We start from the raw sequence: 14,572 nt of genomic DNA on the forward strand, positions 1-14,572 counted from the left end.
TATGTAAACTTTTGACATGCGAGAATATATATCATCATTGCAGCCATAGGATGATAACTAAGATATTAATCAGCACCTAAGCGCGAACTTACGTAAAGACAAAAGTCCAAGGTCGATATGTGGTACCAGTGATGACTTAGACCACTGAAACGTGATTTTCAGGTCCCTTTGACAAGCTCACAGTAGCTTATCGAGAGAGTGGAGAGTTTGATGCTCGTGATTTCTCTTCGATAGCAAAACAGTAATATACAGATAGACAAACTTAGCGGATTGATAATTTAAAGTGCTAATGGAAGAAGCAGAAAAGATAGCCGCAGAGGCTTTACGTTCTAGAGCGGTGACTACAGACCTTCAAGTGCAGTGAAGGATGTTCAATTACAAGATTGTTCAGTTACAAGAACCGTCTTTTTGGAAATTTAGTAGGCCTCTTTATGGCTCCTTAAGGCTTTAGAGCATTTAACGCTGACACCTCTAACTAGCTACTGAACAGTGGTACAGAATTAAGACTTACGATCGTAGGTCACGAGTTCGATTTCCGTGAGACAATCTTATATAACTCTCTTTGTGCATTATTTATATAGGATTGCAATTGCTCACAAACAAGTTTTCAGATGGTGGGTAGCAGTGTACTAAGCATTCCATAATACCACACTGCGATCACCAACCCACACGCCAATCGTGGCGATTAGGGTATATTTCTCCGGGGATATATTTTGGGGGGGTTCTATGCCTTGCAGTGGAAGTTTACGGACTGAAACAACGACCTCGAACCAGGCAATGATATGAATGCCAATAAAGCAAAAACATATGATCTATGAAATACATAAAAGAATTGTTTGTTTTCAATTATTGCGTGGTTTAATACGAGTTATAAAACACTAATTGAATCGAATTTAAACAATTATTAAACGCGCTAAAGTAACGTTAGATGCACCTTACGATTGCTATATTTCAGAAGATGTAGACATTTTTCTTAACTCGTTATTAACCTTGATAGGTAAGATATTCGCAACATTCTCTATATGCGATGTGTCTAAAAAATTATTTTTCGCAATCACAGATGTGTGTTACGTCTTAATATTATTTGTAAAAGGAAATCACTAAACATCATGCATTTCTAAGATAACAAGTCGTTAAGGACTCTAATAGCAATTATCTTTTTATCTATACATATTTGAAGTTATTTTATAATATATCTTCGGACAATTAATTTTGTTTATATAAATTTGCGTGTTATTTTCTACTTAACCTATTGTTTACGATAATGTGTTCATTATTATTAAGCTTAATCCTAATATTATATGTGCCGATGATTCTTGTGAGAAGGTTAGTTATGTTCCTAAGTACCGGTTTGACCCATGTTTTTCCGATAAAAAATCAACTAGATGTGCCAGTTTTTTTAAATATATTTAAATACTTAATTTACATACATTTCTTTTGTATACAAACTTCGAACACTGGACTAATTAAAGGTTCCTTACATGATTTAAATTTTAGAAAATCTGGAAACGTCGAAGTATAGCATTAAAATATGTATATATGCCAGCTAGTTTACTGGCCTGTCGCATTCAAATAGAAAAAAAAATTAACATATTTCAGAGTGATTATTTAATTATTGTTTAAATGTAAAGTTTATTAATTAATTTTGTGATAAACACTACTAATACATTAGACTACTATTAATATATCACCGAAACACCTCGTCATAAGCACCGAAAAGCCTAAAGACGAAAGTTTTTGGCCAGAGCGTGTTTCTGATCATGAAGACTCAAGATGACACAGAAAGCAATTTAGAAAGCTATGCTCGGAGTTTCACTACGAGACATAATATTATCAGAAATGAGAAGATCCGCAGAAGATCTAAAGTCATCGACGAAACTGGAAAAACTGCTCGTTTGAAGTAGCAGTTGGCGTGGGTAGGATCCAAAAAGAGGACCGAAGACATAGTTAAGATCGCCGGAAGTCGCAGGATGCGGGTAGCGCAAAGACCGGTCATCGAGGTAATCTTTGAGGGGGGGGGGGGGGACCTGTGCCTTGCAGTGGGTACCTTATATTACACAATGATAAAATAGTTTCTCTACACGGTCGTGTTGACTATTGAACGAGGTCTTACACAAATTTCTCATTTAAAATAATTCGAAAAATATTATGTATCAAAAAAGAAACTAAAATTCTCGGGCTCCGCTTTGAGACTTGTGATAAAATTTATGTATATTTCATAGATTAATTTAATATTCTTCCAAGCTACGTTTACTTTTACTTTTTTTTGTCTGATCCAGATAACAGATTGGTATACTTACGTTTCCGGCACTATAAGTATATTTTTTTAATTTTTGCAACCTTTTAAATGACTTTCTCATATTTGTGTTCTTTTTTAATTATAAAACAAATAAAAAAATGTACAACTAATGTATGTTTTAAAATAATATTTTGTAAAGTCGTACCAGGATTTTTTTCTATAACCTTTTTGGTATAAAACATACGACTATGTAGATCTAGAGAAAATAGAATTTAAACAATTTTTAAATTTAGAATTTCATTTGAGACTCCTTATGTAATGTCGGACGCGTTCTAACGCACGTTACATTCGATTTAAAACGACCGTTCGGATTGTAAAACGTAATTTGTGCTGCAACGGTGAGTCTTGGTTTAATTAAAATGTTCCACTTTCACACACTTCCATATATTTACAGAATTGTTTGTCTATTTTCGTTGTTATCTAATTGTAATGAATAAGATTTGAACTCTTATATCATAGTCAAATATATGTAATTTAAATCTATATGGTGCGCTTGGGATTTCTCTAATAGATAGTTTCATAAACGTGGAGATCCGTAGTCGAAAAACGAAAGATCAACGTAGAGGATAGGCGAGTTGAAGTGGCAGCTGGAGCTTTAAGGTTCTGGAGTACAGACCACGAATCGGCAAACGCAGCGAAGGACAATCACACAAAAGATATACATACGACCTTGTTAAGATCATTGGAGGACACTATGCCCGCTTTCTACCGATCATATTGTAAATCTATGAGGCTGCCTATGTCCAACAGTGGACATAAACGGCTGAAATAATGTATTGGGGGGACCAGAAAGTAAAAAAGTAAATACACACGACTATATTATATATAATATAACAATATATTCATTTTCGTTATCAACAACCTTTTGCCATCTAGTGTACAAATTTTCACTGCCGGTTTTTCTGTAAAATTTGTCGATGAAAACGAAATAACTTTCCGGTCCCCCTAATATGTTAGTGCTTCTCTAATTCGTTGTCATTTTAGCCAATATAAGTATAAACTATAGGACAGCGGTAACCCCGTGGTAAGGACTAAAACTCGCGATCGCTCGTCGCGGGTTCCATTCCCAGGATACCTCACATAATTAGCACTACTTGCATTAATTATATAGGATTGCCACTGCTCACTAAGAAATTTCCAGAAGATGAACAGCAAAGTCCTCTGCATACCACAATACCACACTGCAATTGCCGACCCGCCTGCAAAGCGTGGCGATTATGGTATATTCTAGATATCTTTGGGGCTGGCATATGCCTTGCTATGGACGTCTATGAGCTGAAATAAAGTATGCACAAAGTTTTTACCAGTCTAGTCTTAGTGACATACGGTATATACCGCATTACAGAATAATCGAGGTATTGAATACATACTAATACGATTATTTAAACTGATTTAATTTTAAAAATTATTCCGACACACAATGGAATAATTTAAAAATTAACATTAATTGCTTTGACATTGTTCTCAATAATGGAGTAACTTATCAAAATGCATGTACGAAGTAATAACCCAATAATTCTCCAAGGCAACGCTGATAAGGTCAGAGGTACACATGCACTCGTTTTGTTCGACTTTAGATTTTATACTTGACTTTATCATTCTGTTTTACGGCGTGTTTACATCATATTTACGAAATAAAGTGTTTTTTATTCTTGGAGAAATGTTATTTAATAGGTGCTATAATGATTTTATTATATTAATATTAACTCTGCTTCGACTGCTTCGCGTGACTCACAATGCCTTTGTGAGTTTTCATAGAATCTTATCGTATCTTTTAAAATGCCAAAAATTATTCAAGCCAAGCTTTTTACCTACTAGAGCTATTTGAAAACTGTGCATTTTTTCTAATGAACAACCTTTTTACTCTACTTCTGGTTGTAAAATGTATTTATATGTATAGGGGAACCGGAAAGTAATGTCTGTTTCTTAAGTTAAATTCATACTTTTAAATTTGTAAGTTTTCATTTCTAATTAACAATATAATCACCTCGTTATCAACAACCTTTTGTCATATATTATACAATTTTTTAGTCCCGGAAAGGTAAAAATCAATCGGTTAATTAAATATTTTTAACATAATTTTCGCAAAAGACAGTATGATATTTTCTATTAAATCATTACTTAAAAAAAAACTTGATAACACAATTTATACAGTTTCTTAAAAGTTTATTAAAAAAAGGTCGACTTTAGATCTCATCGGCCCTAACAACTTTTATCCACATAAACGAAAATTACTTGGACCACCGATTTCGACCGTATTTAATACCTGGTTTAGGCTAAATAATTTCAGCGGGCAAATAGGATTCGGCAATAAAAAAAATGTCAACACACAACAGTCTCATTAATTTTAAAATTGTAACAGCTATCATGAGCATTAGTGCCTTACAAAATGATTCATTCAATTTAATTTTATTTGTAACAATAAGATAGGAAACAACTGCTTACAGAAATAAACATCTATAAAAAAATGTTCCAATAAGGAAAGTTATACACAGCGTTGCGACTGAGGGCTAATGTCAAATATAGCATAAGCAGTATTCCGTTTTTTTTAATGCATTAAGAAAAAGACAGGTTTAATATAGACAACTTTTTTATGCAACATTAAATGCATTTTGCCAGTTGATATTAACAATTAAATCACAGTTTACGCCTAGTCCCCTTTAAAATAACTTAGCTCGAAGGCTCTCACGAGCGTCTGCTCGAGCCTTTACAAAGTAGTGCCACATTCATCCGCATCTCAGAACGGTCTGATGCAGCTTAAGGTCCCTGGAGAAGAGGTTCACACCTTCTTAGGAGATCCGAGTCCAATTAGTCAATACAATACGATAAGCACACATTACATCTGACATATTTTTAAATTAATTGGTTATATGTCCGTTAAATCGTTTATTTAAGAGGATTTGCTTAACTCAAACACAGCTGTTGTTATTCATATCAATAAAGTTACAACACTATATTTAAAACTTTAAGCACACCACACAGGTAAAAAATACTGACTGTTCAATGTCACTTGCACAATGTTATGACTGCGGATTCGTCTGTGCGAAAAATAAACGCAGTATTTATTGAAGAATGTTTTCATTGTAAATACTAATTTAAAAATTGAATAACGCTATTATTTTTAATTTATAAATTATATGAAATGCTTTAAATTTGTTACCTTTCAACTAATACTTTACGTATTAAATTTTAATACGTAAAGTATTAGTTCATGATTATTTTTCTTATTGAGTAATATAAGACAATTTACACATAGCATCTTAAAATTGTTAAAATATTAATATTACAGCTTGTCATAACCTAACTGGCATATTTTACTATATGAAATATATTAAATGACTTTTAGGTGCAATTATCTCAGGTTAAGTACGGGTAATAAAAATGTATATAAATAATAACATGTAGTAATAATCGTTCTTTAATAACATAATACAAAAAATACACATACGATAGACATCGCTAATTATATAGTGAACCGATATATTATTTGTAAACATGTTTCTACATTGTTAATCATATTTAAATTTACGTTAAAAATACTCAAATAAATGACTAAACATATCTTAAAACTGATCTTATAGTAAAAATTAAGACAAATAATGAAAATATCAAACGCTTAAGTATGAAAAGCCCTGGAATATATGTAGAAAACACGTAAACAGTGACTAGGAAATAAATAAATGTGTTGTAGCGTTACCTTCATTAAAGCAAAACGTTGGTCATCGTCGATACCCACAACCGTGTTAGAAACTGGAGCCATTATCACAAAATACAGTTTATTTTTATATAAATCAGTCTTCAACACACCGAACGATTTTTACACGTGCTTCCACTACGAGAGCGAAAACCGTATGACTGTCGAGCTGTCCGACAACCTTACCGTGGAAGCGGGAGCGAGAGATAAATGAATTCACGTTGTATTCATTGTAAATAAACAAAAACATGTGTACTGTATTTCTCATTTTGCTAACACAGGTATTCTAAAAATCTACAAATTTGTTTCTTTATTAATTGCTAAATATAAATAGTAAAAACGGTTTAATGAAATTTATTTCAAATACGTATCTACTGTCCATTTATTCTCATAAGTACAAATATTTTGACATCACATTTGTTACATTCAATATCTGATAAACTTAGAAAAAATTTTGAGGCAAAAAATCTCAAAACACAGGAAGTGGAAAAACCTACAAATTAAATGTTAAAATAAGTGATTTGTTATCAATATATTAATTTTACCGTTGTTTAATGACAAATATAATGACATACCAGACCTATGACAAATATAAACGATAAAAGTAGGCAAGTGAAAAGGTGGCGATGGAAAGTTGCATACCTTGTTTTTAGCATAATTTAGTTAGATTAATATGCTATGGTGTATGTGTAATAATGAAAGCCATTATTATTTAATACATTGTTTATTGACGCCGTTATTATTAGATACGTAATGTAATTATAACACAACAAAAAGGTAAAACATATTAGTAATTTAAGATCAGTAATCATTTACTGTTCTAATCAAATTCTAAATTTAAATTTATTATTTCAGAACATAACAGAAATCAAATGAAAAAAAGCTAATAATAATGTAAATTCTTGCCCTACTTGATCGTAGGATTTAAATTTTGTAGATCTCATACCTGTTCAACTTTATCTTTAATTAATTATAGCAAATGTTTTTATTTACAATTTAGTATTCTATGAACAGATTTCAATAAACAAGCGACGAAATGTTTTTGCCTTACGTTTGTTTTTGTTCTAAATAAAGTACAAGCCACGCTGTTTTCTCTCCGTTGAAAGACATTATTCTCCATGTATCAAAAACATTCATTTTGACTTTTTATTTAATCGAACCTATTTCCAGAACCATATCGAAATTAGTTAATATTGACCTCCCACAATAACACATTGATATAAGACGGTAGACATGTAAGAATTTCTATAATTTGTATCTATAAATAATATAAAGTTATATAAAGAAAACTCATGATTTCATTTTATAAATCTGTTCATTCATCGTCTTTTAAATAATGAGATGTACATTATTTTTATCTTCACATAAGATTTTCGGAATAAAGCAAAAATATTTTATTTCATTTAAACGTGTTTTTCTAACTTTACTTACCAAAAATTAACCTTAGGCGATGACCTAATTTTTATTTAAAAATAGCTATTTTAGGCCAATCAGAGTAATTGACGTAACGCATTGTGTATTCATAAAATTAGTTTTATATGTATAAAAAATATACGCACGAGGTCATTGAATTAATTTTTTATTAAAAACATAACTTTTTGTTTTTTAAATTATGCTGAAAATACGTAATACACTGCAACTCAGTAATTTAAAATGGCGATCCTAAAAATAGTGTTGCTTATTACCTTGAAATAGACCAACACTTTTCATAAGTCCAATATATTTATTACATTTTCAGACTGAAACCCGGTAAAGCTGGTGTTGATAACTAGTAAAATAATTACAATGCATATAATCTAATCTGTATTAATATTGTTTTTTCCTTGATTCTATTTATAACGATAGCTGCATTATACTATACTCACTATCCAAATAATATAAAGTGTAACATGACTTTTAAATTGCAATCGCGCGATAAACATGATCGTTCAAATGAAGCTTGGGAAGTTTGAGATATCTCTGCTCATGTTTTTACAGCAAAACATTAATAATACTTATCCTTGAGGAATTTATATCTAAATAACCCTCTTTTATTTGTTATCCCTTCCATTTTGATTTATACTACTAAAATTACTACCACTACTTCAATACATCTGTAAGTTGTAGAATATATTTTGCAACGATATTAAAATTCTCAATAAGGACCATTTATTGAGTAAGTTTTACGGAAATTCGAGTTTTTACTTTACCGTAGTTTTAATTTTTTTATGCCAAATTAATTTATATTTATTACCACGGGAACGCTATGTAGTAAGATATTCATGAGTAATATAAATAAAAAGTAGAACTGGTTAATTAAATATTTTAGTCTAATATAATAAACGCCACATTAACTTCGGATGGCTCATTTTAATATATCTTACAACTAGTTTTTGCTACCCAATAAGTAATTTAAATGTGATTGAAGCGGTGTATTGTTCACGCCATCTGTTTTCAAACTTCATAACTAAAGTGGAAGAATTTTTTTTAACTATTTAATAATTTACATTCATTCCGTTGCAGTGTATTCATACATACCTATCATGGGTATTGATTTTATTGGGATTTAGCTATCAATCCTCGGCTATGTTTAGTTAACAATAATTATAGTTTTTAATTTCTATCTTATTCCTTTAAGGTTGGTTTGAGAAGCTGCATGTAAGCTACTTCCTCCCGATCATTATCGTTTCTATGGGGGGCTGTCTATGCCCAGCTATGGACCTATGGCTGCAAAGATGATAACTGTTTTTGGTTTTCGCTTTGACTTGTCATGATCCTATCTGTTAATTACTTATGTTGCATAAGTGTGATGCAATATTTTAAACCCTCATAAACAAATAAAAAAAATTTTTGGGCTGTTTTCCTCAACCAAGGGCACTGTGCTCTTTTTGCATTGATAAATATAATTAAATGGATTTAAATTATATACAAAAAATTAAAACTCTAATTGACTACGTTTTTTCAATTTAGAATATTTTTTTCCAAAAACTTTTATAGGTTATGAAACAAATCTAGTAATTTTGCTAGCCTTAGTACCCTTAAGTGGCAGAAAAAGGTAAAACACAATTATTATTAAAACAATAGATTGTTAAAAATATATATAATTTTATATTTAGAATTAAATTTGTAATTTGCTCTTAGTTAGTCTTAGAATAAAAACTTATTTCATTACTGTAAACACAACACCACCTCTTTCTGGCTCTTCATCATGAACTTCCTTATCACTACCTTCAATATCTATAGAATCATCAGAGTCTTCACTGTGAGTTTGTCTATATTCACCAAATTTTGAAGTGTCACCTGATAGTGTTGACATTTTTATACCAGTCCGTGCAAGTAATTTTTCAGCTGCATGTTGTACCTCTATTTCTTTCAAATGCAAGTTATAATCTTGTTGAAGCTTCAAAGACTCTTCCAGAGAGAGTACTTTTGCTGGTCCATGTACAATAGGTGGAGGAGTTGCTGCAGTAACTTCCCAGTGTTTGTTTTTCTTTCTAAGAATTTCTTTTGCTGGATTATGAACATCTGATTTAGTTGTTTTAAATGGTTTGTATTGGCCAGTTGGTTTTTGCTTTGGACTTTGTTCAGCTTTACCCACTAAATATTTAACATGTGGAATTTCACCAATATTTGTCAAATCTTCAGGTGTTATTAAAGGTTTATCTTGTTGCAAAACTTTAACTTGTTTGTCTTGAACTGTCCCCTGGCTAAGAACATGTAGTACATCTTCTGGATCACTATCATCATCTGAATCTAAGTATATATCCTTCTTACTGTCTAATTTACCCATCCATTCAACATTTTGAACACTATCCTTATTCAAATTCAATTTTTTTAGTAAATTACATGTATCTTCTTCTTCTTGTTTTAGTTTTATTTCCTTATTGACTTTATCATAAAGAGCTTGTATTTTTGTACCTTTGTCGGCCAATTTACTGATAAAAGCCTTGTTATTAAGTAATTTTAGTTGACGATCACGAATGTCAAAAAGTTCTATAAGAGTTTTGTTTGAAAGATCAGTAATTTTACCATCTATTTCACTTTTAGGAGGCGGAGGCAAAATTCCAGGGATTCTCTTATTGATTTTATTCATTATTTTCCTTTGTTAGCTCATCCTAATATTAAAAGAACTAATGACATTACAGTAATAACACAATTGTTAGTCATAGGTAAAAGTATGTTACAGGTTAGTTGTTTTGTATTTTGACGTTGATGATGACAGCCCGTAAGGATTTTTTTTTCAAACCATACCTACCTTCAAGTGGCAGCGACTTACTGCCCATAAGGATTAAAAATTATCATATTTTATCGAATTATCACTTTATTTAAACATTTTCAACATTTTACTTTATTTCGATTATATTGATTTACTTTTACAAATAATTAATTACACATTTAAAAATATCATGTTTATACTTTCTCTTTCTCATTTAGTTCAGAGTCAAATAAACATCTAGCAATAATGCGTCCCTCGGTAACTGTCAATGTCATATTTTGAGTATGAGTGTTTGAATCATTGATTATTTTATATATTTTAATATTTGTGATTGTGTTCAACTTGTTTTTGTACTTTATGTAGTATTTATTACAGCATTCGTTATATACATAACGAAAATAATGGATGACGTTACGGTATGTCATGTTTACGAATTTTCTTTTCCGTCTAATGTTTATATTTGCAATTAAGTGGGACATGGTAATTTTTTAATGAAAAACATTCGTGAACAGTAATAATAGTTTCTATTAAATGTTTATTACGCACTAGTTTAAAAAGTTTTTCGCGTCTGAATCAATTTCCTTAACATTTTTTCAAGTTTGCAGCGTATGTTTCAAAGACTTATCCAACCTAGTAAGCCTATCTATTGCAATAAAAAAATATATCCTCTTGTATTAGTTTTTAACTAAAGCAAATATAAAGAAGTTACATGATACCAAATTGTAAATGTTGTAAACTAGATGGCTTAAATTTTATGAGTTGTAAATATTGATCATTGTAATGGTTCTGCAGTACCTGACATGGAAGAATTCTCTTTACTCATAAGCTCTCATGTCTGTAATGTGCCTGTATCTATAATTTCCTTGCATGGGATTTGCTCCTTTTGTGTTAAATCATAATTCACTACACGCATACATAATAAAGTTCCTCAAGATATCTTAGACTTTTCTGTTCTTAGTTTTAAATCAAAAATTAAACAAATATTTTTAAACAATCTTATTATAGTATTCAAGAGCTTTTAGTTTGAACAAAATCTGAGGAACTAGTTTTTTGATTTATGTACATGATAGATATAATGTAGACATCAAACATAGAAGCAAGATTTTTTAAATTTGTGAATATATGTGAACATCTCGGTTCATTATTCAAATATATGCATTCCACAAATAAGCATGTAATACTAACGGTACACACTAATTGAAGTCAAATAAATGATTTATTAGGTTTTTAGTTGATCTTGAAGACATAAAAGTTCATTGCAATCAATAAGGAAACAACAAGTGATATATATTTTTAATAAATCAGTTTACAGTAAATGTATTGCTAGCTAATTTTTATGTATTATTTTACTTGAAGCCTCGCAGTTTTTAAGATGAAATTTAAAACATGACTTCATATTGTAAAATATGAAGTCATGTTTCATCAAAAATAAATTCAATTAAAAATTATTTTCAATGTAATTTGGAAATTGTTGTGGCTATGATTAACTGATTACATGATACAGAAGGTTATTTAGGTGTAAAAAATCATGGGCATAGGCCTAACAGGAACAATGTACAATTAAGTTCACTGAAGGATTTAGATGTTTAAAAAAATCTCAAATTCTCAAAGGTAATTTTGATTTAATTTTTTCACCTATGTTTTCAGATTCCTTTGCATCTAGAGCCAATGAAGCACAATGAAGTTTCTGACAAGAGATTATGGATTGGCAATCTGGATCTCAGAGTTAATGAGTATGTTTTTTATTTGTCATGTAATATTTTTAATGAGTTAGTCCGATAAATAAACTTCAAGCTCAAAATTAAATTTAAATATAAATTTGTAAAGTAGTATGTAGAATAATTATGAATTATGTTTATGCTATCTAATTTACAAGTGAATAATCTAGAGTGGTAGTCCAGCAGTAGAGAACTGGCACTTGCAATAATAGGTTGCGGGTTTAATTCTCAAGACACAATTTTACATAATTCACACTGTCCTCCCCCCAAAGATGTCTTTAGTAAAGGTGTATACCTAAACAGTAGGAATCTTTAGGCTGAAACGACAATATCTAGAAAACACTCCATGAATTATTAACGTTTTTGCCCCTCGTACATATTTACTACTGTTTATAAAGTTATGTAAAACTTATTAATTTTTAAGGAAATTTACAATGTCACATTAAAATTCATACTTATATTAAATGATTAAAGTGTTTTTTCTGGATCGCCATTAGTATCTTTATTTTATTAAATTAAGTCATGATCACTCCAGTAACCTGTATCCTTTTCACTTTACCGGTATCAATTACTGAAAATGGTCCGCGTGTATGGAAACATCGAGAAGTTCGACATGTTGTTCCACCGCAGCGGGCCCAACGCCGGACAGCCCCGAGGATTCGCCTTTGTCACTTACAAGATGAGGCAGGATGCTGTTACTGCCATGAACTCTTTAAATGGACAGCTCTTAGGTTCAAAGAGAATATGCGTGAAGTTCGCAAAGAATATGTCGGTGAGTTTTTTATTTATAGAAATTATATCATGTGATTAGATTTCCCAGAAAATTTCTGAGGAAGTCATATTTTTTTATTTGGACACTTATAAAATATATAATGATAAATAGAACTGACGCAAAGGTACAGTATTTGGTTGAGCTTACAGTATTCTGTGCTTTCTAACATAACTTAGATTTATTAGATGACAAAGAAATAATATATTTAATAATAAAACATATTTAATACACAAGTATTTAACAGAAATTAAAAACTTTAAAAAGTATAAATGAAATATTGAATAATGGTTGTTTATTTTATAATTGCTGTTAAAATATTTTAAAAAGTTTATATAAATAACTAGATCTTAGGCTATTCTCATAGCAGATGATGTAAAACCTCACAAACTTCTGGAATTTCTTTCAACATGCAATACCAAAATAGTGAAAGTCGGTAACACTTTATATGCATGTTTAATATCTGTATTAGACGGTTTCGGCATACACTATCTTTGTTTTCTTAAAAAATGATGTGATATATAATAAAATGTATATTTTTCAGGATGACCAAGATAAACCAAAACCAGAATTAGGGATTCCCGCCCTTGCAGGCACAAAGCCGGAATTGAAACTTAGCAAAAAGACAGCAATTCAGTCAATAGAGGCTAAGCTTAAAATGATGGAGAACATGAATGCTGGTGACGATTTCGTTATCAACAAATTAGCGGCGAATGAAACTCCTGTGATCACTCAGTACCAGATGAAGCAACATCAACCACCAAATAAAACAATCAGTTCATTTAGAAGGAGACATCCATATCATAAAAAGAGATAGATGTATATTTTTTATGTGAGGATTTAATCTCTTAGCTGTTTTAATAGATATTAAGAAATATAGTTTGTATAAGCTTACCGTGTGAATATTTAATCTAAAATTTGCTTATTACACTTTTTTACTTTTACGGCTGGCATTATTGTCACTTTTGCCAAATTTTCTTATATTTGCTAATAGAGAATTTGCATTACTAAATATTATAACTTAAAAATTTTTACTTATTCTCCTTTTTTAATGATCTTGGAGATTTTATCAATATGCAAGCAAGCGCAAAATAACAAGTATGACAACAAATGCTGTAGTTTATAGATTATATGTTGCAGGCAGTTTAATAATGCAAGTTAATGCCCTGTGTGTTCATTAGAATCAAATTTTGTCTTTTATAAATTGATAATAACTATGATGTATTACGAGTTCTTGTGAATAGTTTATGGGCTCAAGGATGTAGCTGCAAATAATTTATCAATATCTTAGATTTCCTTTTTTTAAAATCTTGTATTGTTTTTAAAAAGCTTGTATTTCTATAAAGTATTAAACTGGAGGAGGACTCCTTATATGTTCTAGTCGATATAGTGAGTAAAGTTCTGATTAAATAGACTGCAGTGGTGACTTACGTTTGGTTCCAGAGATGATAATTAAAACTAGTGTTTGTGAAGTACACAATGCGGACTGTTCTTTATGCAATGCTTGTATGACCATACATGCATTGCATAAAGAACACACATGGTTATTTACACACATGCGAGAAAATTATTAAATATAGTTTATAGTCTCAGTACAATTATAGTCCTGTTTCATTTTGGCTATTACTTGAAACCTCTTATGAACATGACTATTTTTTCTTTGCCTGCATTAAGCCTGTTAAACTTGTGGATTCGCGATTGTGTAGTTATATAGGTATGTTTTGCCACAACTTTGATAAATATAGAGTTCTTTACATGTAACACTTCTAGACTTGTAATATTTCTTTGTCATTGTTATAGTAAAATGGTTACATTCTTGAGCTCTTGAGATTGATATTGTGATAGCAAATAAACAATATATAAAATGAAGTAGTTTTATTTATCACAAAGCAATGAA

The 14,572-nt window shown here is 30.5% G+C and overlaps 3 protein-coding genes across 4 annotated transcripts in view; 1 reads left to right on the forward strand and 2 right to left on the reverse strand.

Annotated features, from left to right (window-relative positions):
• LOC137930163 (SEC14-like protein 2) overlaps positions 1–6,159 on the reverse strand; it is a 37,179-nt gene extending 31,020 nt beyond the window's left edge. The window contains exon 1 of the mRNA XM_068773305.1: positions 5,997–6,159. Coding sequence (XP_068629406.1) covers positions 5,997–6,059 — 63 coding nt within the window. The 5' untranslated portion in view covers positions 6,060–6,159. The remainder of the gene's footprint in view (positions 1–5,996) is intronic.
• Positions 6,160–7,189: 1,030 nt separating this feature from the next.
• LOC137930426 (probable RNA-binding protein 18) lies at positions 7,190–14,431 on the forward strand. 2 transcript variants are annotated; one of them, XM_068773668.1, is made up of 4 exons: positions 7,190–7,228; positions 11,836–11,921; positions 12,468–12,678; positions 13,220–14,431. In XM_068773668.1, the coding sequence occupies exons 2-4, from the start codon at positions 11,857–11,859 to the stop codon at positions 13,490–13,492; spliced, it is 549 nt and encodes a 182-aa protein (XP_068629769.1). In that variant the 5' UTR covers positions 7,190–7,228; positions 11,836–11,856; the 3' UTR covers positions 13,493–14,431. The 2 variants fall into 2 exon arrangements, with proteins under 2 accessions (XP_068629769.1, XP_068629768.1); XM_068773667.1 differs by lacking the exon at positions 7,190–7,228 and adding an exon at positions 10,485–10,604.
• Polr2M (RNA polymerase II subunit M) lies at positions 9,058–10,160 on the reverse strand. Its single transcript, XM_068773822.1, has one exon. It carries the CDS (start codon positions 10,063–10,065, stop codon positions 9,133–9,135), a length of 933 nt encoding a protein of 310 aa, XP_068629923.1. The 5' UTR covers positions 10,066–10,160; the 3' UTR covers positions 9,058–9,132.
• Positions 14,432–14,572: the final 141 nt, after the last annotated feature.

This window comes from Battus philenor, unplaced genomic scaffold (assembly GCF_028537555.1).
Source record: "Battus philenor isolate CCGP_79_NKW_IND1 unplaced genomic scaffold, ilBatPhil1.0.hap1 SCAF_6, whole genome shotgun sequence".
Lineage (NCBI taxonomy): Eukaryota > Metazoa > Arthropoda > Insecta > Lepidoptera > Papilionidae > Battus > Battus philenor.